Consider the following 23,426-nt stretch of genomic DNA (forward strand, 5'->3'; position numbering starts at 1 on the left):
AAAAATTCATCCATTAGTCTATGTCAATCATTCACTGCTGTACACTCTAACTCTCCCATCTTACTTCTTAGACTTCTGGCATTAGCATACAAACATTTCAAAGTGTGCTTCTTATTTGTATTTACATTCTGCTTTTCAGTTGACAGAGATAAATTGGAATCTTTTAGCTCAGGTGAGCCTTTAATTATAGGCACTTGGACTACTTTTCTTATTATTGGAACCTCACTGTCGGGATGCCCTAACTGTAATGCTGCATTAGTATCCTTTGAAGATACCTCCCTCCAAACCATGCGCTGCTGAGAATCTGTCGGCTTTCCCCCTTGTTCTAGTTTAAAAGCTGCTCTATCTCCTTTTTAAAGGTTAGTGCCAGCAGCCTGGTTCCACTCTGGGAGGAGCCTATCCCTAATAGGTTCTCCAATTCCTTACAAAACTGAATCTCTCTTCCTTGGACCATCTCTTCATCTATGCATTGAGACTCCGGAGCTCTGCCTGCCTCTGGGGGACCGGCGCATGGAACAGGGAGCTTTTCAGAGAATACTACCCTGGAGGTTCTGGATTTCAGCTTTCTACCTAAGAGCCTACATTTGGCTTCCAGAGCCTCCCTCCCACATTTTCCTATGTTGTAGGTGCCCACATGTACTACAACAGCCAGCTCCTCCCCAGCACTTTCTAAAATCCTATCTAGGTGACGCATGAGGTCTGCCACCTTCACAAAGGCCAGCTAACAGTTTGCAAATTGGTGACAGATATTAAATAATAACACCTTATATCTGATTAGGTGAACTCTGTCCTTAAAAGCTCATGCCTCAAATAGGTTAGACCATAAGGTACTACTTGACTCCTGTCTTCATAGTAAGATAGTAACACAGAGATGTCGGAAGAAAAAAAAAGATCCATCCAGTCTGCCCAGCAAGCTTGTGATGCTAGTAACTGCCTCTCGTACATGATATCCCATTGTCTGTTAAGGGTAGTAACAGTTGCCACATGCAGGTAACCCCCATGCCTTATGTTAAGGATAGTAATACTTACAATGAAACCAAGCAACTGTCAAACCTATAACAAAATTACTGCTTGCAACATTTTTACGTGGTGAGCAGCTTTCCTGATACTTCAGACCACGCTGCTTGAGTACGCTTTGCTTTTGGATTTAGCCTTAGAAGCAGAACTGTGCTTTATCCCTAATGTCAGCTTCTCAATACCCCAGACCGTAAAAGTCGGGGCCCAGTGTTGGCTGTCTTCAGAATCCAATACCCCTTCCTCCCCCCTCGCCATCAAAGCAGACAGCGATGTTGCAGTTGCGTAAAAACGCATCAAGACTAATTGGTTAAGGGTAGTAATGCCCCATGCCTTCCGTTAAGGGTACTATCTGCTGCTCTGTGCAAGTTATCACGGTGTAGCCTTTTCTTTATTATCATCCACAAGCCTTTAGGGATCCATGGTGTTTATCCCATGCCCTTTTCAATTTATTTACTGTTTTTGTCCTTATCAACTTATCCAGGACATGCCAGGTATCCACCACCCACTCCATGAAAAAATATTTACTTATGTTGATTCTGCGTTGAGGTCAAACAAAACAAGTGTGATGTGATCTCTTAAACTATGACTAGAAATTACCCATGCCACTGCATTCTGCAGTAGATGCAGTGTCTTTATTGTTGCTGCTGGTATTCCTAGATAGATTGACTTACAATAATCTAAAGTGGCAACATAATGACCTGGACAACTGAGTGGAAATTGGCAGACTCTAGGAGAGGTTTGTACAGCGTAATAGCTGAAGTTTGTAAAAACCGGCCCTATTTGCTGATTTCAAATGAGGAGCCATGGACAACTTTGAGTCAATTATTAGACTTCTAGCACAGGGAACAATTTTGAGTTCCTCCTTCTCGATCTTAATGCTCGGGGATATTACAAAGCTTTCCCTGTGCTGGATAACACACAAACTCCTGGTGTTTGCCTGCCCTCTGACTAGCTAATTAATACAAACACACAAACTCCTGGTTTTTGCCTGCCCTCTGACTAGCTAATTAATACAAACACACAAACTCCTGGTTTTTGCCTGCCCTCTGACTAGCTATTTAATACAAACACACAAACACATTAAAGAATATACCCGAATAGTTTACTTCTCCCCAAAACTTTTAAGTTCTAAAATCTCCCCAGGCAGTACTTACTGACTCCCTTCAGCCACCAGCAAGGAGACCTTCTCCTCTGTCCTCCCACTGAATGAAAACAAACTTCAAATGCAAGCAAATTAATCTTTATAATTCTGAGCTGAATTTCAGGTTTATTAGACCAAGTTTGAATAGTGAACAACAAACAATAAAAACTGTATAAATGCACTGTGAATTATTTCCACAATTAACACAATTTGTTTTTCTTTCAGTTGAGAGTTAACAATTATCTAAAAGAAGAGAACCAGTTCCCCTAACCTTTCCATAAACCCATTAGATAAGTATGGTTTGAATATTATCTGCTATACTATCTATATCTTATTTTTGTGATCTTTGTTTGGATTTAAATTACAATAAAGACTATCTTATTTGAACACCAACTGCTGAATCCTGTATTTTCCTTTCCAGTGTGGACTTTTTAGGGGATGGTGGACCCTTTCGTGACTCCTAGTTTCTACTGTTGTGTTGATTTTGGCTTCCCTGCTCTTATTTTTCACCATCTGGCACCTCCTGGAGATATTGGACCTAGATTGTGAAATAGTAATTGACACAGTGATTGACAATGCCAGGGGCCCCAGAAGAGAAATCTTCCTCCCCATCTGGACTTGAACCTGGACATGGAACACCCCTAGTTACAGATAATGCAACATAAAGAGGGACACCCCCCCCCCCCCCCCCCCCGACATAGATTAAAGTGAATCCATGATTAAAGGTGGATTGGTTGTTCGTTCCCCTTTTTGGACAGTTCTTGATCTCTTTTCTTAGGTCATCCCCAGGCCATGATAACACTCAGGTTTGTACAGCTGGTAGCTAGCTGATAATGCATCTGATGCGGATTGAGTGCTCGACCAAGGTGCCTAAAAAAGCTCAGGGGCCCAGGGTATCTGTTTTTACACACACATACAGCATGCATTGTCCTTGTTTTCTTTGTTTCTACAGAGAATATCTCTGTTATTTGCAGGTCTCTGCAAATCAGATAAGCTGGCAACATACACTGCCTGATCAGAAAAGTCTATCATCTCTGCATCTGACTGGAGAGAGAGAAACACAGGCTAAGTGTCCATTGTGCTGATGTCAGAGAGTCCATCTTAGCTGCATATACAGTTAGCAAGAATTCAGGGTTCATCCTTACATGTCTACATCTTTCTATTAATATGAAAAATTCAATTAAAATTATAATTAAAAAAAAGCAAAACATTCATTTACTAAGCATTGATAAATACATTACTGCAGAAAATGCACAGAATTACAAATTCTGCATGTTTTCACCTGCAAAGACACTGGGGCAACAGGAGTATTTAAATAAGCTAACAGGTATGCAAAGGCAAGGAAAACAATTAATTAATATGCTAGTTAAATGCCGCAGTTTGCTGTGAAACTGGCAGACCATGATATTGTTGTGCACCTCCCATGGCAGGAGCCATAGGAGGCGCTTACCTTCGTGGCCTGGGGGCTGCAGCTGGGGCCTTGCCTGGGGCTGCCAGCGCCGGTTGCTCCCGCGGCCCGGCCGCCATCTTGCCGGTGCAGCAGGAGCCATGCCGAGCCTCTCCAGTGTGGCGGGGGGGCCGAGACGGCACTGTCCACTTCGTGGCCCAGTGGCCGCAGTGGCCAGGGCCTTTCCCACGGTGGGTACCGCCCCTGGACCTTCTCGCGGCGGGACGTTGCTGATGTCTTCAGGGCCTGTCCTGTGGCCCTCCTCTGTTTTCCTCTGCTCCTCTGTCACAGCGGCAGTATGGCCGCTGTCCAAGGTCCTGCCCCTTCCTTCCTAAGGGCGGGCCGTGGCTTCCTTCCAGATTTAAAGGGCCAGTGCAGGTGTGGTCCTCTTCAGGCTCCTCCCTGGGTGTTTCCTGCTTTGCCCTACAAAAGGGCTCTGTGCTCAGTTCAACTTTGCCTTCGCAAGGAGCATGTTCCCTCCTGGAATTGTCCTTCAGTAGCTGGTCTTCTATTGGACTTCCGTATACTTCTTGCTCCTGCTTGGCATTCCATGTTCTTCATTGGATCCTTCATTGTCTTCTCTCCTGGTCTCTGCTGATGCTTCGCCCAGCCTGATGTCTCCATTGTCTTAGCCTTGATGTTCCTTGACCTCGTTACCATGTCTTGATGTCCGTCTTCCAGATGTCTTCTTGGACTCACCTTGATCCATCCTAGCGTGGTCAGTGACCAGCTGATTGGGCTGTGTAGGGCGCGCTGTGGCCCAGTGGTCTGCGACCACCCCAGGCGCGGTGTGTAAGGCACTGGTGGGTCTTTCCTCATCTGGCGAAGCCGAAGACCTCTACTTCCTCCAGGCTTGTAGTCTTCAGAATGTTCCACTTCGTCCGTCCCGGCTGCTCTTCGATGAGTGTCCAGAGTGTCGTCTTGGTCTTCCTGGATCTTCGCCTTAGAGGCTTCTCCTTCTAAGTTCCTCCGATGTCCTCTGATTTTACCCTGTCTGATCCTGAGTCCATCTGGTCCTGAGGCCATCAGCTTCCATATTCCAGTCCTCCCCTATTTCAGCCTAGTCTGGCCTGCCGCCTTCTGCTGTTACCCAGCAGCCAGTCCGAAAGGGCTAGGAACGGTCGGAGGACCATTCAGAGACCAACATTGCATTGCTGGTCTCACTGAGGCGTGCAGGTTGGCAGGGCTTGGGTTGCTCCGTCCCAGATGAGGTATGTTTCGCCGCAAGGGCACACTTCCCCAGAATCGGGAGAGCCCTCTAGCACTCCCGTCCTTAGTCCCGCAACAGATATTTAAACAAAAGGTTAGCTATACCTTTAAGGGATGTACCTAACTTTCCTCAGTAGTATGTTCCTGGTCTGTGTCCTTAAATGGCCTTCCCACCTGCTGACTCCCCTTCCCCCTCTTTTCGGTAGTGTCCAAAGTTATAAAATAAAAAATGTTTTAAGTTGCCAGCCCTGGCCAACCCCGAGTGCCAAATCCCAACTCCTTGGAGTATAAAATGTTACTCACAACCACTGGATTACCTCTCCGCACCTCTGCTGAACCGGTACCTTAAAGTCCTTGGTATCTAATGGAGCCCAGAGTGCCCACTAAGGCTTCGGCTCCAGCCACTTCATGTCCGAAATGGCAAGGGGCAGCCTCAAGAACATTGTTGTCCGAATCATGGTGTGGACAGACCCAGTGCGCAAGGATGGTGTTCCAAATCCACTAAACACAAGGGACTTTAACATACTGGTTGGGGGCAGGGGTAGGAGAAGAAGGTCTGAGGGGTGGGGAATGTAAATTTTTATACTCCAAGGGGGCAGGGATTGTCACTGGGAGATAGGCCGGCCACCTCAGTTGCTAAAAGATGGGTTCTCATTAGACCCACAGGGATTTGGACACTACAGAGAGGGAAGCAGTCTGGGGCCACATGGCCCCTTTAAATTATGTTAGCACTAGGATGTGGGGGCTGCCATTGTTTGGGGCCCCTGTGCTGCAGTATGTTTTTGCTTGAGATTTACTAAGCTGCAGTAACAAGCATTAGAGTTCAGCGAATTCCCTCCAGGGAAAATACCACAGATCAGTAAATCCCCCTTAGATTGTAAACCCTCTAGGGAAGGGACCTGTCTGCTGTACCTGAATTAGTAATTTATATTCCACCTGGATTTAGAAAGGCAAGTTTCACCTTCTCTCCCAATTTTTGATGTGTTCTCTGTATACCTTCTAGATTTAAATTTAGGGTTTATTGCATAAAAATGGCAGAATGTTCTCTCCTTTTTATCTCTAGGTATCCATATAACCATGTTCAGTCCTGTTAATTTTGTTAGTAGTGGCTGTAGTGTGTTTCCTGCCGTGCTGGGTCCATGAGCAGGTTTCACCAAGGCCTATAATTGTCTCAGCAGTGTTGTCTATACCTTAAGATTTTGCACCACTGCTAACACTAGCATTATCCTTAGTGCAGAGGGTAAGAGTAGGCATCGTTTATTCTGGACAATGTGCGGCCAGCATGGATTTGTCTTTTTGCTTCTTTTAGGTGATCTAGACTATCTTTCCACAAATTAAAGCTTTTCCTGAATTCCTTGCACAGAAAAGACTTATCTCCTCTTGTGTTCTTTGGTGCATCAGAAGGCTCCATTTTTTAATAAAGCTTTTCCCAAACTCAGTGCAAGGAAATGGTCTTTCCCCTGTGTGGGTTCTCTGATGAATTATTAGATTTTTCTTCTAAATGAAGTTCTTCTCTCACTAAGTATATGCAAAGGGTCTCTCAATTTTATGGATTTTCTGGTGTTTCAGGAGATTCCCTTTCAAAGTAAAGCTTTTCCTACATTCATTACATGGAAAAGGTCTCTCTCCAGAGTGGATTCTCAGGTGCTTTACAAGATTCCATTTATTCATGAAACTTTTCCCACATTTGCTGCACGGAAAGAGCTTCTCTCCTGTGTGGCTTCTCTTATGTATCAGAAGACTCCGTTTTTGAACAAAGCTCTTCCGACATTCATTGCAAGGAAAGGGTCTCTCTCCATAGTGAATTCTCAGGTGTTGTGTAAGCACTCCTTTCTCCCTGAAGCTTTTCCCACAGTCACTGCACGTAAAGGGTCTCTCTCCAGTGTGAATTCTCAGGTGTTCTGTAAGTCCTCTCTTGTCCTTGAAGCTTTTCCCACAGTCACTGCATGTAAAGGGTCTCTCTTCAGAGTGAATTCTCAGGTGTTGTGTAAGCCCTCTCTTCTCTCTGAAGCTTTTCCCACAGTCACTGCATGTAAAGGGTCTCTCTCCAGTGTGAATGCTCAGGTGTCGTGTAAGCGTTGCCTTCTTCCTGAAGCTTTTCCCACATTCAGTGCATGGAAAGGGTCTCTCTCCAGTGTGAATTCTCAGATGTTGTCTAAGCACTACCTTCGCCGAGAAGCTTTTCCCACATTCAGTGCATGTAAAGGGTCTCTCTCCAGTGTGAATTCTCAGGTGTTGTGTAAGAGAATTCTTTTCCATGAAGCTTTTCTCACATTCAGTGCATGGAAAAGGTCTCTCTCCAGTGTGAATTCTCAGGTGTTGTGTAAGATTTCCCTTCTCCCTAAAGCTTTTACAACATTCAGTACACTGAAAGGGTCTCTCTCCAGTGTGAATTCTCAGGTGTCGTGTAAGAATTTTATTCTCAATGAAGCTTTTCCCACATTCAGCACATGTAAAGGGACTCTCTCCAGCATGCAATCTCAGGTGTTGTGTAAGTGCTCCCTTCTCTCTAAAGCTGTTCCCACATTCAGTGCATGTAAAGGGACTCTCTCCAGTATGAATTCTCAGGTGTTGTGTAAGAGCTTTCTTTTCCATGAAGCTTTTCCCACATTCAGTGCATGGAAAAGGTCTCTCTCCAGTGTGAATTCTCAGGTGTTGTGTAAGATTTCCCTTCTCCCTGAAGCTTTTCCCACATTCAGTGCATGGAAAAGGTCTCTCTCCAGTGTGAATTCTCAGGTGTTGTGTAAGATGTCCCTTCTCCCTGAAGCTTTTCCCACATTCAGCACATGTAAAAGGTCTGTCTCCAGTGTGAATTTTCAGGTGTTGTGTAAGCGCTCTCTTCTGTGTGAAGCTTTTCCCACATTCAGTGCATGTAAAGGGTCTCTCTCTAGTGTGAATTCTTAAGTGATAGCTAAGACTTCTTTTCTGAATGAAGCTTTTTCCACATTCAGTGCATGAATAAGGTCTCTCTCCAGTGTGAATTTTCAGGTGATGTGTAAGTCCTGCCTTCTGACTGAAGCTTTTCCCACACTCAGTGCATGTATAGGGTCTCTCTCCAGTGTGAATTTTCAGGTGATGTATAAGTCCTACCTTCTGTCTGAAGCTTTTTCCACATTCAGCACATGTAAAGGGACTCTCTCCAGCATGCAATTTCTGGTGTTGGGTAAGTACTCCCTTCACCCTGAAGCTGTTCCCACATTCAGTGCATGGAAATGGTCTCTCTCCCGTGTGAATACTCAAGTGTTTTGTAAGACTTCCCTTGTAACTGAAGCTTTTTCCACATTCCTTACAGGAGAAGGGTTTCTCTCCTGTATGGATTTTCTGGTGTATCAGAAGGCTTTGCTTCCAAATAAAGCTTTTCCCACATTCAGTGCAAAGAAATGGCCTCTCTTTTGTGTGGTTTATTTTAGTCATTACCAGGTCTGGTTTGTGAAGGAAGTATTTCCCATCAAAACTATGGAAAAATGGTCTGTCATGGTTAGTGTGGATTCTCTGGTGTACTGGGAGAGGTTCCTTCTGACTGAAGATCTTACCACAGTCTGTACATGTATGTGGTTTCTCTCCTCCGTTAAATCCATCTTGTGACTTTAGAGGTCCCTGATCCATGTAGCAATTTCCACATGCATTACATACAGACTGATTTTCTAGTGTCTGGTTTGTCTGATGCTCCATAGTGTGAGAGATATCACTGGCACTTAGCTCAAAGAGAGTCACATTCTCAGTGGAGTCTCGTGCTGGGTTTCTCAGTCCATCCTCTGTTTTATACAGACTCCAGCAGTTTTTCTCCCAGTAACAACATGGGCAGGTGTCCCCTCCATCTCTTTCTGGTAGAGTTTTAGTCACTTCCAAATGTTTAGTGGGTTCCTCAGGGTGTGTCTCCTCGACTCTTCTCTTGGACTCATCAATCTCTGAATAAGAAAATAAAGGGCAGACATTACTTGATGTGAGGGAGACTTACAGAGAGAATGGTCAGGGTTTTCCTAGCATGGACGTTTCTCAAGGGCCAGAACAGGTGTGATGGTCAGAACCTCCCAAATATACAGACATATCTGCATACATACGGCCTAAGAAGCCTAATTTGCATATTTTTCTCACTGTGAAAACCAGGTAAGTTTGTAGCCCTTGAGGAACCCTAGACTTCAAAAAACTTGGGCGTCATAGCAGTTACATAAGAACATGCCATACTGGATCAGACCAAGGGTCCATCAAGCCCAACATCCTGTTTCCAACAGTGGCCAATCCAGGTCATAAGAACCTGGCAAGTACCCAAAAACTAAGTCTATTCCATGTTACCGTTGCTAATAATAGCAGTGGTTATTATATAAGCCAACTTAATTAATAGCAGGTAATGGATTTCTTCTCCAAGAACTTATCCAATCCTTTTTTAAACACAGATATACTAACTGCACTAACCACATCCTCTGGCAACAAATTCCAGAGTTTAATTGTGTGTTGAGTAAAAAACAACTTTCTCCGATTAGTTTTAAATGTGCCACATGCTAACTTCATGGAGTGCCCCCTAGTCTTTCTATTATCCGAAAGAGTAAATAACCGATTCAAATCTACCCGTTCTAGACCTGTCATGATTTTAAACACCTCTATCATATCCCACCTTAGCCATCTCTTCTCCAAGCTGAAAAGTCCTAACCTCTTTAGTCTTTCCTCATAGGGGAGCTGTTCCAGTCCCCTTATCATTTTGGTAGCCCTTCTCTTGTATGCAGCATTTTGGTAATGACCCAATGTTTAGCACGGTGTTAAAGATCACGTCCCCCTTTCATTCAGCACTAACCCAGTGTCCCAGCATGGTGTTAGGGGCACTCTTCCCTCTGAGCCAGGACTGACTCAATGTCTCAGCACGGTGTTAGGGGCACTCTTTCCGCTGATCCAGCACTGACCCAGTGTCCCAGCATGTTGTTAGGGGCACTCTTCCCTCTGAGCCAGGACTGACCCCATGTCCCAGCACGGTGTTAGGGGCACTCTTCCCTCTGACCCAGCACTGACCCAGTGTCCTAGCATGGTGTTAGGAGCACTCTTCCCTCTGATCCAGCACTGACCCAGTGTCCCAGCATGGTGTTAGGGGCACTCTTCCCTCTGATCCAGCACTGATCCAGTGTCCCAGCATGGTGTTAGGAGCACTCTTCCCTCTGATCCAGCACTGACCCAGTGTCCCAGCATGGTGTTAGGGGCACTCTTCCCTCTGATCCAGCACTGATCCAGTGTCCCAGCATGGTGTTAGGAGCACTCTTCCCTCTGATCCAGCACTGACCCAGTGTCCCAGCTTGGTGTTAGGGGCATCTGCATCTTAATATTGTTATGTTCTTAGTTAGTTTAGATAGTAAAGGAAGTAGTTATGCACAAAGTAAAGTCTTTTAAATTTGTGTGGTATAAATAAAGTTAATTTCGTAATTACCTGCAAGGGAACAATGGTTAATCTAAGTCACAGCTCCCTGACTTGTGCACCCCTCACTCTCCCCTTAGCTGAGGGAGTCCCAAGTCCTGGATCACAGCTGCAGATTGTGCACTCCCCCCTCGCCTCCTGTTCCCTGCAGGCTTACCGAGGAATTGAAGTGGCTGGAGCTGAACCTAATGAGGCTCCCTGGAGACCTTGCAATTGATGCAAAATCCCCGAGTCTCTGGTTGAAATCCTGACCCTTTTCCAAAGTTTGTTGCTGCTCATAAAAGAAACCATCTGAGTGTTTAGAAAGATCTCAAGAGGAGCTGTAAAGGGGTCTCTGCAGTTTTGTAGTAAATTAACTGAAGATGGCAGAAAAAGAGCATCCTCTCTGCCCCGTTATTCTATTTACACTGCTAAGGATACATCCCCGCTGCCATCCACAGAACAGGAATCCCTGCAAGATATCTCCTTATCCAGGTCAGGATGTTTTTGTTTCTTTCTTTCTACTCTACCATCTTGGGTAGAACAGCATGCAAGATCCCACTCAGTTCCCTCCAGTACAGACCTTTCTCATGTCCAGCCCCAAAGCTCTGTAATAATCTTAACAGAGGACAATAATGGTGCAGATGTTGGTATAATAATCAATCAATGGAACTTAAACAATGCCTTGATGCTGTGACTTTATGATTACTCAGTAATTATCTGGTGTTAAATTCCACATTTTGTTATGGTTTGGGAAATCCCGACCTCGTGGTAAAATTTTGCATATTATATAGGAGGGCTTTAGGCTCGCTACTGTTTTTGAGGCATACAATTTGGGACTCATTTTGACTCTCAGTTGTCTTTTCAGGCCCACTTAACACAAGTCTGTCAGAGCATTTTATAAGCTCATGGTGTCGCGTCTGTTAAAATATATGTTGCCTTGGGAATTTTTGTTTTTTACATTGGTGCAGGCAATTGTTTTTGGCTACATGGACGACAGTAATAGCTTCTTCACATGTTTTGCAAAAGAACTGTTTTCATGCACTGCAGCTGGTACAACACGTTACAGCCAGAATTATTGATGGACTGGCTCCAAGTGTTCATATCACACCTGCTTTGATTAATTTACATGGGCTGCCCATTCCATGGCGTGTTCAGTTTAAGGTGTTGATTATTTTATGTAAATATTTTCTATTAAGATTCAGCTGAGCCTCTTGGAAGGAAAATGTGTTCTGTGATCCAGCTCATTGGCTTAGATCATCAGGGGCATATTTACATGTTGTCACTTGGCTTTGTGAATAAAAGAAGCAACAAACATGTTCCAGGGCAGTTTCCTATGCAGGTCCGATACTTAGGAATGCTTTTTCTGCGGAGCTAGTGACTCTCCAGGGTCCCCTGTGCTGCCTTCCAGACAAACTCAATCACATGGGTTACCTGTTCCCACTGCTCCTTCCACTCTCCAGCTCAACAGTTTTACCCCAGTCTCTCTTATTCCTGCACTCACCTGAGCAGCTGTTTTTTCCAGTTTCTCTTTGCTCTGATCCCGGCTCATCCTTGATGTACGGCTCTTCCCCTCGTTCAATGTGGGATATAATCTCAGGGGTGACGGTCGGGCAGCCTGTTCCTGGGGTAAAAAAGCTGCATTAGGTTTCTCTTAGTCACTGTCAGGCATTTGGACGCGCGTTTTCGATGCGCTAGCTTTACCCCTTATTCAGTAAGGGGTCGAAAACACGCGTCCAACCCCCCCCCCCCCCCCGCCCCGAGACTAATAGCACCCGCAACATGCAAATGCATGTTGATGGCCCTATTAGTCATTCCCACGCGATACAGAAATTAGTGCCTACCCAAAGGTAGGCGTTAATTTCTGCCGGCGCCAGGGAAGTGCACAGAAAAGCAGTAAAAACTGCTTTTCTGTGCACCCTCCAACTTAATATCTTGGCAATATTAAGTCGGAGGCCCCAAAAGTTAAAAATAATTAAAAAAAAAAAAGTTAAATGGGCCCGCGGGTTGAAAACCGGACTCTCAATTTTGCCGGCATCCGGTTTCCAACCCGGACACCGGCAAAATTGAGGCTGTCAGCATGGCTGACAGTGGGTGTGAGAACCGACGCCAGCAAAATTGAGCGTCGGCTGTCAAACTCGCTGACAGCTGCCGCTGAATTCAATGATTTCAGAACCGTTTTACAAACCTTGGGGCCGATGCAATACGGTGCGCTCAGCTGAGCACTGTGTAACCGGCAGTCAGACGCGAATTGAATAGGCGCTAATGAATCCCCTAATGCAATAAGGGGATTATTTATTTATTTATTTATATGTTTTTATATACCGAAGTTTAGCTAGAGCCTTCACTCCGGTTTACAATTGAAACAGCATATTACATTGTAAGTTATTGGTAAAGAGAAAACACAACATAGCGCCTATTCAACGTGCATCCACACGCGGAGTGAGTCTCATAGCGCTAATCACGTGCAAATGCCTGTGACTGAGGCTATTAGCATTCACTCCAGATGCAAAAAAAATAAATAAAAAAATGTGCATCTAGGACTCCTTAAACCAGTACAGAAAAGCAGAAAATACTGCTTTTTTTGTACTGCCTCCTACCTAATATCGTTGCGAAATTAAGTAGGAGGAAAAACAAAGTTAAATAAAGTTAATTTAAAAAGTTAAAAAAACAAAACAAAACACTGGCGGTCGGGTGCAGGAAACAGAGGCTCGAATGACAAGCGACTGGTTCCTGAACACCCTGGCTGTGCGGTGGTTAGGATAACAGACGCTGATAAACTCGGCACCAGTTTTCCTAACCGGCAGACTGCCAACACCAATCGGGTTCACATTAGCAAGGAGGCGTTAGGGGCGCGAAAGCAACCCTAGCACCTCCTTACCAGCGCGACCCTCTAATTTAAATATTGCATGGCATGCGGGCACCTGGGGCGTGTTAAGAACGCGGGCGCTGACTGTTCAGCACCTGCTTTCTACGCAAATTTATTGCATCGGCCCTTGCTTTTTTCCCACAATTGAATAATGTAACGCTCTTCTTTTTGGTTTACCTGCAAACTTCAAAATGTGAACACCGCTAGTGTCTTGTGTGGAGGAAAGAGATAGGATCACATCACTCCCACCTTGATAGACCTACATTGGCTTCCTATTAAATCCAGAATTGACCATAAAGGTCTATGCATAACACACAAAGCACTAAACTGTGACAGAAGCGAATGGCCTTCATTTACATACACCTGAAAGGAACCTCAGGTCTGCAAATCAAGGTCGGCTCGCAATCCCTTCCATAAAAGCAGCGCACTTGCCTGAAGTCGGAGAGAGAGCAATCTCTGTTGCAGGCCCTAAACTGTGGAACTCATTACCAGATGAGCTCAGGATTCAAAAAGACTATGGAAAACCTTAAAACTTGGCTATTTAAAAAAGCCTACGATGGTTGAAAATTATGGTCAAATCTAATTTCAGGCTCAGCTACTATAAATTATTTTATTTGACTTTTTAATGTTATTTTAGCTTATTCTGTTAGTTTACTTTTATCTTTTTACTATGTTTTATTTCATTGTATTATTTCACCTGATTGTTAATTTATTGTTTCCTGATGTGCATTTTATTTATTCTACACCGTTAAGATTGTCTACAGATTGACGGTATATAAAAATAATAAATAAATAAATAGATCCTCCTATATTTCACCTTTACCCTCAACGAATGTCAGTATACAAAAAACTTTAAATAAATAAATAAAAATAAACTCTCTCTCTTTCCATTCTTTCTCCTTCATAACTAAATTGTTCCCTTTTCTCTCCTCCATCCTTTTACCCTATCTGTGACCTCTATCAAACCCACCTCTTCCCCTCCCCTTCCCTCCTGCCCTCTCACATTCCCTTCATTCTCTCCTCCTACCTCCCTGCATTTCTCCCATCCCTCTCCTATTTATTCACTCCTTATCTTCTACCATTGTCCTGTCCCTCTCACCCATCCTTCTTTCCCTCCTCCTTCAGCTCCCTTCACTCTCTTCCTCCTCCACATATTTTATTTACCCCTTTCTACCTTTCTCTTGGGACTTTATCATTTCCAGTTTAAGCCTCTTCTTTCTTTCTTTCTGCCTCACCCTCTTAGCCTCTCTCTTTCTGGCCAGGATGTCATTCATTCCTCTCTCTCTCTCAAGCTTTTATGTTGGAAAATATTGCAGAAAAGACCTGGATTAGAGTGAGCTGCAATAACAGAGGCTTTCACTCAATTTATAATCAAATAATATTCTGTTTTTCCCCCTTCCAAAAATATTTTTCTGAAAAAAAAAAAAAAGGTCCCTTCTTACCCAGTGAGCTGAGCATCTGATAATTCTCCTTCATCACCTCCTTGTAAAGCTCCTTCTGCCATTCTTCTAAATCCTCCCACTCCTCCTGGGAGAAACAGACAGCGATATCCTCAAAGCTTACTGGGACCTGAAACAGAAACCAGAAACTTGTTCACCTCCTTTTGCATCTCATCCATCAGTGCTGGGGCTCAGCAGGGCGGGGGCAGAGGTTTCTGGCTGTAAATAATTCAGTCACATAACACAGTCCCAGAGCAAGATAATAAAAGAATATGAAAAGAAAACAGTAACACACAGACCTGGGATACAAAGTCTGGCTTTGTGGGATTCCTGATCTCCCTCCTTACACTCAGGAGGGTCCCAAAGTGTCTTTTCTGCACCCCAGGTCTGCTTGGGGTCCTATTAAAGTCAGGACTGACTCTGCAGTGTCCCAGGTTAGAAAGCTGCAGCAGGGATTGTACAGAGAGGGCAGGAAGTTGGGGGCAATCTCCTACCTGAGCAGAAGCTCCTGCAGGCATTTTCCTCTCTGCTTTTGCTGCTTTCAGTTTAACAAATGAGTTGGGGGCTCTTTCTCAGGCAGGGGAAGAGCTGAGTGTTTGCATCTTGCAGTGCAGTTCAGGGGGCTGATACAAGGGGAAGGAGGAGGGGCAGAGAAGGGCAGAAGCTGAGATTTGAGGCTAAAGCTTTCTGGTTTCCAGCTTTTAATCTAATGAAGGAAGAAAAATCTGTTTGTGTCCACCTCCAGCACAGGGCAGTTCCTCTTCCTGATGTTGGCAGACTGATGACATCACACCGGGGGCCAGGTGGACTTTGCATTATCCCCAGACTGCATTTGAATAGTGAGTTTCCCTTTACAAAGACTTAAGAGAGAAGGGCACGGAGCATGCTCAGTTGGACACACTGGCTTTCCAGCAGCCATGCTTGAGGGCAGTCCACATGCTCTGTAAACTGAAGGAACTGCCCCTGGAAATTCCAGGCTGGAATAGAGGAGCACATAGCCAGCAGGAGGTCAGGGACAGGGAAAGGCTTTCCCTCAGCTCTGCACAGGCCCTGGAGGAGATCAGCAGACCTGTGAGCCAGAAAACCTGAGCAGGTCGCAGAGCTCGAGCTCTGGAAACTTTCCTTCATGCAGAGTAAGGGACCCTTAATTGCAGCGGCCTCAGAAAAAATACTTCGAGAACCAGATCCCTGTTGTTTTTTTTTTCCTGTTGCAAAAGTCACAAAGATAAACACAAGAAAACTCAAATGACCTTGCTTGTGAGATTCTGCCCAAGTGTGCGTGCCCAAGGCCAGTCCTACATGCAAGGCCATTTTGGTCACACCCCTTCCAACTTGGAGCACTTACCTGCTTATTCCTGTGTTTTGTTAACTCCTTGGCCTGAGGAGGAGTAAAAGTTAACTCACATTTCTAGTGCCCATGATATTCTATTCCTGTGCCTATGTGTTCCATTGCTCTACCCACGTGGTAGTGTCTGGTTATTTCTACCACACTGGGCACAGTAGTAGAATAATTTTAGCTACCAGAAATGTAAGTTTACTCCATATAAAACCAAAAAGGAATTCCATTTCCAGTTTAAGCCCTCTGGGGTTTGCATCTACAGCCGAACAAAACATAAGCTCTCTGGGGAAGGCACCTTCAGCTGAATAGAATGCACTTTGCTGCTGTGCATCTGACTTGGGTGTCCTGTACATTTGGAGGTGTCCCCCTATACAGCATTTTACGCTTTGAATTTATTTGCCATTCTTCAAAAATGGGTTTGAATGCACGATTTTGCTCCCTGGAGTAAGCAAATACAGGAAGCTGAGCAATGTGTAAGCAGCTCCCTAGATCGGGCATCTACAGTTAAACTGTACACCAAAGTTCGGATGCACTGCTCCAGTTTACTGTTCAGCTGTAAGTGCCTGCCGTGAGACCTTACTGGAAACTAAACTCCTGGGTCCAATATGAAGTAAATTCACCTTTCTTGTGGCCAAAGTTATTCTGTCACAGTGCCTAGGGTGGCAGAAGCAGCTACACACTACCACACTGGGCACACCACAAATGTGAGTTACGTTTCACTCCCTCTCTGACCTAGGTCCGAAAGGCCCAATTTTTAAAAGCCGGTATGCGCGACAACCAGGAGATACACGCATGGCCAGGCCATGTGCGTGCCACGGGCCTTTTCAAAGGTCTGTGGTCATTAGCTATCTCTCGGTGTTAGGTTTTGTGGGTTTTGTGGACCCTTGGCGCGAGGTGGAGGTTGGTGCTACCTGAGGAGTGGGATCCCACAGGTCTCCACCGTTGGGAGGCGAGGCCAGCTGCAGCAGGGACACAATTATAGTCAGTAGAGAAGGAGATGTCCTGCGTCACAGGCACGTGATCGCAAGGACCTGCACTGAGGTATACTGCGAGGTGCCCTGAGGAGCAGGATGGAGTAGCAACAGAGTTTCTGGCGTAGTGCCGTAGGGGCTGCTCCGAGGAGCGGGGAAGCACAAAGGCCAATCTCAGATGCAGTGATGTAGGCTGCCCCGCGAAGCGGGGAGGCGTAGAGTCAAAGTCTCTGGTGAAGTGACGTAGAGGCTGCCCTGAGGAGCGGGGAAGCATAGAGCCAAAGTCTCTGGAGAAGTGACATAAAGGCTGTCCCAAGGAGCGGGGAGCGTAGAGATGGGATCTCTGATAGGCAATGCAGACACTACCTCGAGGAGCGGGGAAGCAAGCAGACAGGACCTCTGGAGAGAAGCGAGGAAGCTACCCCGTGGAGCGGGGAAGCATGGAGACCAGGTCTCATGAAAGGAAGCGCAAGTAGGCCCCCGAGGAGCGGGTACCTGAGCCAGAGTCCAAATCTGAGTGAGGAAATCCAAGGCTGGAACTGCGGGTCCGGAGAAACGGGAACAAGCACCAGAGAGGTAAAGGAACTTATTGCCAAGTCAGTTTGCATAGGCCAAAGGAGGTGCATAAATATCCCAAAGTAATGATGTCATCAGTAGGGGATGGCCCAGGAGTTCCCGCCATTGGCCCTTTAAGTAGAGAACATATGGCGTGCGTGCGCGCCTAGGAAGGCCCAGGGTTGGAGTGTGGGTCGGCGGTGTTCTAGCCGCCATGTGGAGTGGAGAGGACCAGAAATGGAGCGACAACAGTTGCTGACTAGAGCCGCAAGCTCACCTGGAGTGAGGGGCCAGACATAGCAGGATGTGAGTTGAGTTGGCCGCAGCCAACAGTCATAACAGTACCCCCCCTTTTAAAGCCTCCCCCTGTGGTTTGGGTTTCAAAGGGTGTGTAACATGGATTTTCTTGATGAGATCCTTATCCAGGATATTGGTGGCAGACTCCCAGCTATTTTCTTCTGGACCGAAACCCTCCCAAGACAGGAGGTACTCCCATTTCTTTCCACTTTTTTGCACATCAAGAACATCTTGAACTTGGTAAATCTCATCCACTTCGGAGGTCACAGGTTGAGGATCCGGCGGCTTCTTGGAAAAACCCGATAGTACCAAGGGTTTTAACAGAGATACATGAAAGGCACTGTGGATCTTAAGGGAGGCTGGAAGCAGAAGTTTGTAAGTGACTGGCCCCAAACGGCAACCACCGGGAAGGGACCAATGTACTTGGGAGCGAAGCGAGAAGAAGGGAATTTGAGATGGATGAACTGAGTACTGAGCCACACCTTGTCGCTCAGATTAAACTGGGGAGCTTAAGAACATAAGAAATTGCCATGCTGGGTCAGACCAAGGGTCCATTAAGCCTTCACAGTGATGAGTGTCAAAGAACTTTTTAGCCCTATAGACCGCTTTCTGTAGTAACTGCTTTGTGCTGTTCCATAGTTGGTGCAACTCCTGGGCGGTCGACTGGGCCGCTGGTAACTAAACGGACAACAGAAGTGGTAGAGGAGGAAGAGGCTGGCGTCCATAGACTACTTGAAATGGTGATGAGCCAGTTGAAGAAGATGGATGTGAATTCAAGGCAAACACGGCCTAGGGAAGTAGGTCAGATCAATCATTTTGCCGAAGCTGAACATAGGCCCGAAGAAATTGTTTAAAAGTCCTGTTAGTCCTCTCCGCTTGCCCATTGGCTTGGGGGTGATAGGCGGAGGTGAAGTCTAGAGAGACATTTAACTTCTTGCAGAGGGACCTCCAGAATCGGGCAGTAAATTGTTTAGGAAGTATATGTATATGTTTAGGAAGTCCGTGAAGCTGGAACACGTGACAGATGAACAGTTGTGTGAGCTGAGATGCCAATGGGAGGCCCGGCAGGGCCACAAAGAGGGCCATTTTGGAAAAATGGTTGACGGTGACCCAAATGGTGTTGTTGCCCCCAGAGGGAGGAAGGACCACAATAAAATCTGTCGCAATTTGGGTCCATGGCTCTCTCGGGACAGGTAGAGCTTGCAAGAGATCCCACGGGCTTCCCAATGGAGGCTTATGGCGTGCGCCAGTGGCACATGACTCCACTTAGACCTGTGCACATTTCTTCATGGTGGGCCACCAGTAGAACTGCTGGAGAGTGTTCAGGGTCCTGGACTGTCCCGGGTGTCCTGCAAAAAGGGAGTCATGAGCCCAACAAAGAACCCTCAGGCGTAACTGACGTGGGTCCACCATCTTCCCAGGCAGCACCAGGAATGTGGCAGTTAGAATGACCTTAGCAGGATCAATTATATGTCGCTGAGAGTCTGGAACATCCTCCGGAATGAGGGATCTAGAGAGGGCATCGGCTCGGCAATTCTGGTTGGCCAGATGATAGCGCAGCAGGAAATTAAACCAAGTAAAAAAGAGGGCCCAGCAGGCCTGGCGATGATTCAGACATTGAGCTCGGTGTAAATACTCAAGGATTTTGTGGTCTGTATACACCGTATCTGATGCTGAGCTCCCTCGAGCCAGGGACGCCACTCCTCGAAAGCTAGCATAATAGCCAGCAGCTCCTTATCACTTATGGCATGGTTACACTCCACAGGAGAGAAGCGTCTGGAGAAAAAGGAGCATGGATGTAGGGTATGAGTAGTTGAGTGCTGGTTTAGGACCACCCCTACTCCCATGTCGGAGGCATCAACCTTGACTATGAATGGCCATCTGGGATCCGGATGATGGAGACTCGGCTCATGGAGCAAGGTGGTCTTGAGGTCCTGGAAGGTGGTCATGGCCTCGGGTGACCAGTGAGAAGGACTGGCCCCCTTGCAGGTCATTGCCATAAGTGGCGCGGTCAAGGTAGAGTAACGATGGATAAACAAGCGTTAGTAATTGGCAAAGCCAAGGAATCTCTGTAAGGAGCGAAGTCCCGTAGGCTGAGGCCAATCTCGAATGCTTTTCAACTTCTGAGGATCCATTCTGAACCCTTGACTGGAGACTATGTAGCCAAGAAAGGGAACGGTCTCCTGCTTGAAAGAACGCTTTTCGAGTTTGGCATAAAGTTGGTTGTCTCAAAGGCGCTGGAGGACTAGAGAGACATTGTGATGGTGACTCTGAAGGTCCTTAGCGAACACCAGAATGCCATCGAGATACATCACAACGCATTGATATAACATATCCCCGAAGACCTCATTCATTAAATTTTGGAACACAGCTGGGGCGTTGCAAAGACCAAACGGCATCACAAGGTATTCAAAGTGGCCGTCTCGGGTATTAAAAGCTGTCTTCCATTCATCTCTTTTGCGGATACGAACCAGATTATAGGCTCCCCTGAGATCCAATTTGGAGAAAATTTTCGCTCCCTGGAGGTGATCAAAAGGTTCAGAAATTAAAGGTAGTGGGTAGCTGTCTTTCAGGGTGATCTTGTTCAAACCACGGTAATCAATGCAAGGGTGGAGTGATCCATCTTTTTTCCCCCACAAAGAAAAAACCTGCTCCAGTGGGAGATTTGGAGGGTCGAATGAACCCCTTGGCCAGGTTCTCGTGGATGTACTCTGACATGGCCTGAGTTTTGGTGAGCGATAATGGGTAAATCCTTCCTCGAGGAGGTTCGGTGTTGGGTAGTAAGTTAATAGCGCAATTGTAGGTTTGATGTGGGGGAGGCAGCGTGTCCGCAGCCTTTTTGGAGAATACGTCTGTGTAGGAAGAATATTGTGGAGGAAGTTCAGGAGGCAAAACAGAAGTACTCAGGCAGGGTAGAGGCAAGACAGGCTCCAGGCAATTGGAATGGCAAAAAGATCCCCAGCGAGAAAGTTGTAGAGTGGCCCAGTCAAACTGAGGGGTATGCATGGCAGGCCTAAAACCACAGGATGTATGGCCTTATCTAGAATGTGGAAGGTGATGGACTCCACGTGCAAGGAATCAGTGCAGAGAAGAATACGAGCTGTGGTGTGAGTGACTTGACCGGGCAATGGCTCTCCATGAATGGATGAAAGAAGAAGAGGTAATGGGGAGCGGATGATGGGAATCTGGAGATGCTCCGTCAATTGTTTTAAAATAAAATTACCACCAGCACCAGAGGCCACAAGAGCCAGGGTATGGAACTCTTGGTTATCCAGCTTGATGGAGACAGGCAAGGTCAATGGAGGAGAAGGGGAAGTCAGGCCTAGGAGCAGTCCTCCTGCTGAACCTAGGCCTGGGAGTTTCCCGGACAGACGGGACATGTGGCTAAGGCATGTCCGGACTTGCAACAGTATAAGCAGAGACCTGACTGCTGACGGTGACGTCGTTCATTGGGCGAAAGCTTGCTTTGGCCCATTTGCATGGGTTCCTCCTCTGCTTTGTTTTGGTCCGAGTCTAACCTGGAGGAGGAAGAGCGTCAACCATGGGATGAGCTGGACGTAGATCCTCTGGAGGCTCGGATCTCCTGAGAACATTTCTGGAGATGATCAATCTGCAAGGTCGATTAAAGAGTCTAAAGATGCGGGCAATTCACAAGTCGCCAGCTCATCTATGATGCAAGTGCTCAGACCGTCGAGGAAAATAGAACAGAAACAATCAAGGTCTCAATGGAGTTCAGATGCCAGTGTCCGGAATTCTATGACGTAATCTTCCAAGGACTGGGTGCCCCAACAGAGATGAAGAAGCATGGATCCAGAAGCGAATTGACTGCCAGGGTCAGCAAAGACGAAGCGAAATAGAGCAAGGAACCCAGGCAAATCTCGTAGAACCGGGTCGGCACACTCCCATAGGGATGAGGTCCAGGCCAAAGCGTTATCATTCAGGAGAGAGAGGATGTAAGTGGTCTTGGTAATCATGCCTGGAAAGTAGGCCAGTTGCAGGCAAAAGTGCATGTTACACTGGTTCAGGAAACCTCTGCACATCTGAGGGTTCCCAGAGAATTGTGAGATTGCTGGCAGTGGAACTGTCGGATGAGGAACAGAAGAGGTAGAAGCGTTGAGCTTGGAGGACGTCGTGGTCACTGCGGCGTCCAAGCGGATGCTCAGATTGTCTATAGCTGCTGCTAGCATTTCCAAAGTTTTTTGTTGCCCGATGATCTTTTGTGCCAGGCCAAGAATGGCCTGTAAAGCTGAGACCTCTGCCAGGTCCATGGACTTGGCAATCTGTTAGGTTTTGTAGGTTTCGTGGACCCATGGCCCGAGGTGAAGGTTGGTGCTACCTGAAGGGTAGGACCCCATAGGTCTCCACCATCGGGAGGTGAGGCCAGCTGTAGCAGGGACACAATTATAGTCAGTAGAGAAGGAAATGTCTGCGTCACAGGCACGTGATCGCAAGGACCTGCAATGAGGTATACTGCGAGGTGCCCCGAGGAGCAGGACGGAGTAGTAACAGAGTTTCTGACGAAGTCAGCCAAAGTCTCAGGTGAAGTAACGTAGAGGCTGCCCCGAGGAGTGGGGAGGTAGAGACGGGATCTCTGATTGGCAATGCAGACAGTACCCTGAGGAGCGGGGAAGCGCTAAGTCCAGTCTCAGATGCAGTAACGTAGGCTGCCCCGAGGAGAGGGGAAGCATAGAGTCAAAGTCCCTGGAGAAGTGACGAAAAGGCTGCCACGAGGAGCGGGGAAGCGTAGAATCAAAGTCTCATGTGAAGTAATGTAGAGACTGCCCCGAGGAGCGGGGAGCGTAGAGACGGGATCTCTGATTGGCAATGCAGACAGTACCCCGAGGAGCGGGGAAGCATAGAATCAAAGTCTCTGATGAAGTAACGTAGAGGCTGCCCCGAGGAGCAGGGAGCGTAGAGACGGGATCTCTGATTGGCAATGCAGACAGTACCCCGAGGAGCGGGGAAGCGAGCAGACAGGACCTCTGGAGAGAAGCGCGGAGGCTACCCCGAGGAGCGGGTAAGCACGGAGACCAGGTCTCATGAAAGGAAGCGCAAGCAGGTCCCCGAGGAGCGGGTACCTGAGCCAGAGTCCAAACCGCGGGTCCAGAGAAACGGGAACAAGCACCAGAGAGGTAAAGGAACTCGTTGCCAAGTCAGTTTGCATAGGCCAAAGGAGGTGCATAAATATCCCAAAGTAATGATGTCATCAGTAGGGGACAGCCCAGGAGCTCCCGCCATTGGTCCTTTAAGTGGAGAACAGATGGCATGCGTGCGCGCCTAGGAAGGCCCGTGGTCGGAGTTTGGGGTGGCGTTGTCCTAGTCGCCATGTGGAGTGGAGAGGACCAGAAATGGAGCAGTAACAGTAGCTGGCTAGAGCTGCAAGCTCACCTGGAGTGAGGAGCCAGGCATGGCAGGATGTGAGTTGGGTCGGCTGCGGTCGCCCGCGGCCAACAGTCATGGCACTTGGTATGCGCGGAAGAGCCGGCTTTGAAAAAAAAGGGCGGGCTGGGCATGGGAGGATCGGGACAGCACCATTAGGTGCTGTGCCACTGAAGTGCACGCTGGCAGCCAGCTGGCCCGCACAACTTACTGCTGCTACGTAGAGCATGTTAGTGGTAAACAAAAAAAAGAACTGTAGTTAGGGGAAAAGGCAGGCAGGTTAGGTTGGGGGTTTAGGGAGTTCCCTCTCAGTCTGCTCCTTTATTAGTGCGGACTGGGAAGGAACTGGAGAAAGGCCCTATCATGTCGTTGTGCGTTTCTTAGAA

The 23,426-nt window shown here is 46.9% G+C and overlaps 1 protein-coding gene across 1 annotated transcript in view; it reads right to left on the reverse strand.

The window, feature by feature from the left end:
- Positions 1-2,844: 2,844 nt before the first annotated feature.
- LOC115083836 (zinc finger protein 850-like) overlaps positions 2,845-23,426 on the reverse strand; it is a 92,639-nt gene continuing 72,057 nt past the window's right edge. The window contains exon 6 of the mRNA XM_029587862.1: positions 2,845-8,151. Within this exon, the coding sequence (XP_029443722.1) occupies positions 6,333-8,151 (1,819 nt within the window). The 3' untranslated portion in view covers positions 2,845-6,332. The remainder of the gene's footprint in view (positions 8,152-23,426) is intronic.

The sequence above is a fragment of the Rhinatrema bivittatum genome, chromosome 2 (assembly GCF_901001135.1).
Source record: "Rhinatrema bivittatum chromosome 2, aRhiBiv1.1, whole genome shotgun sequence".
NCBI lineage: Eukaryota > Metazoa > Chordata > Amphibia > Gymnophiona > Rhinatrematidae > Rhinatrema > Rhinatrema bivittatum.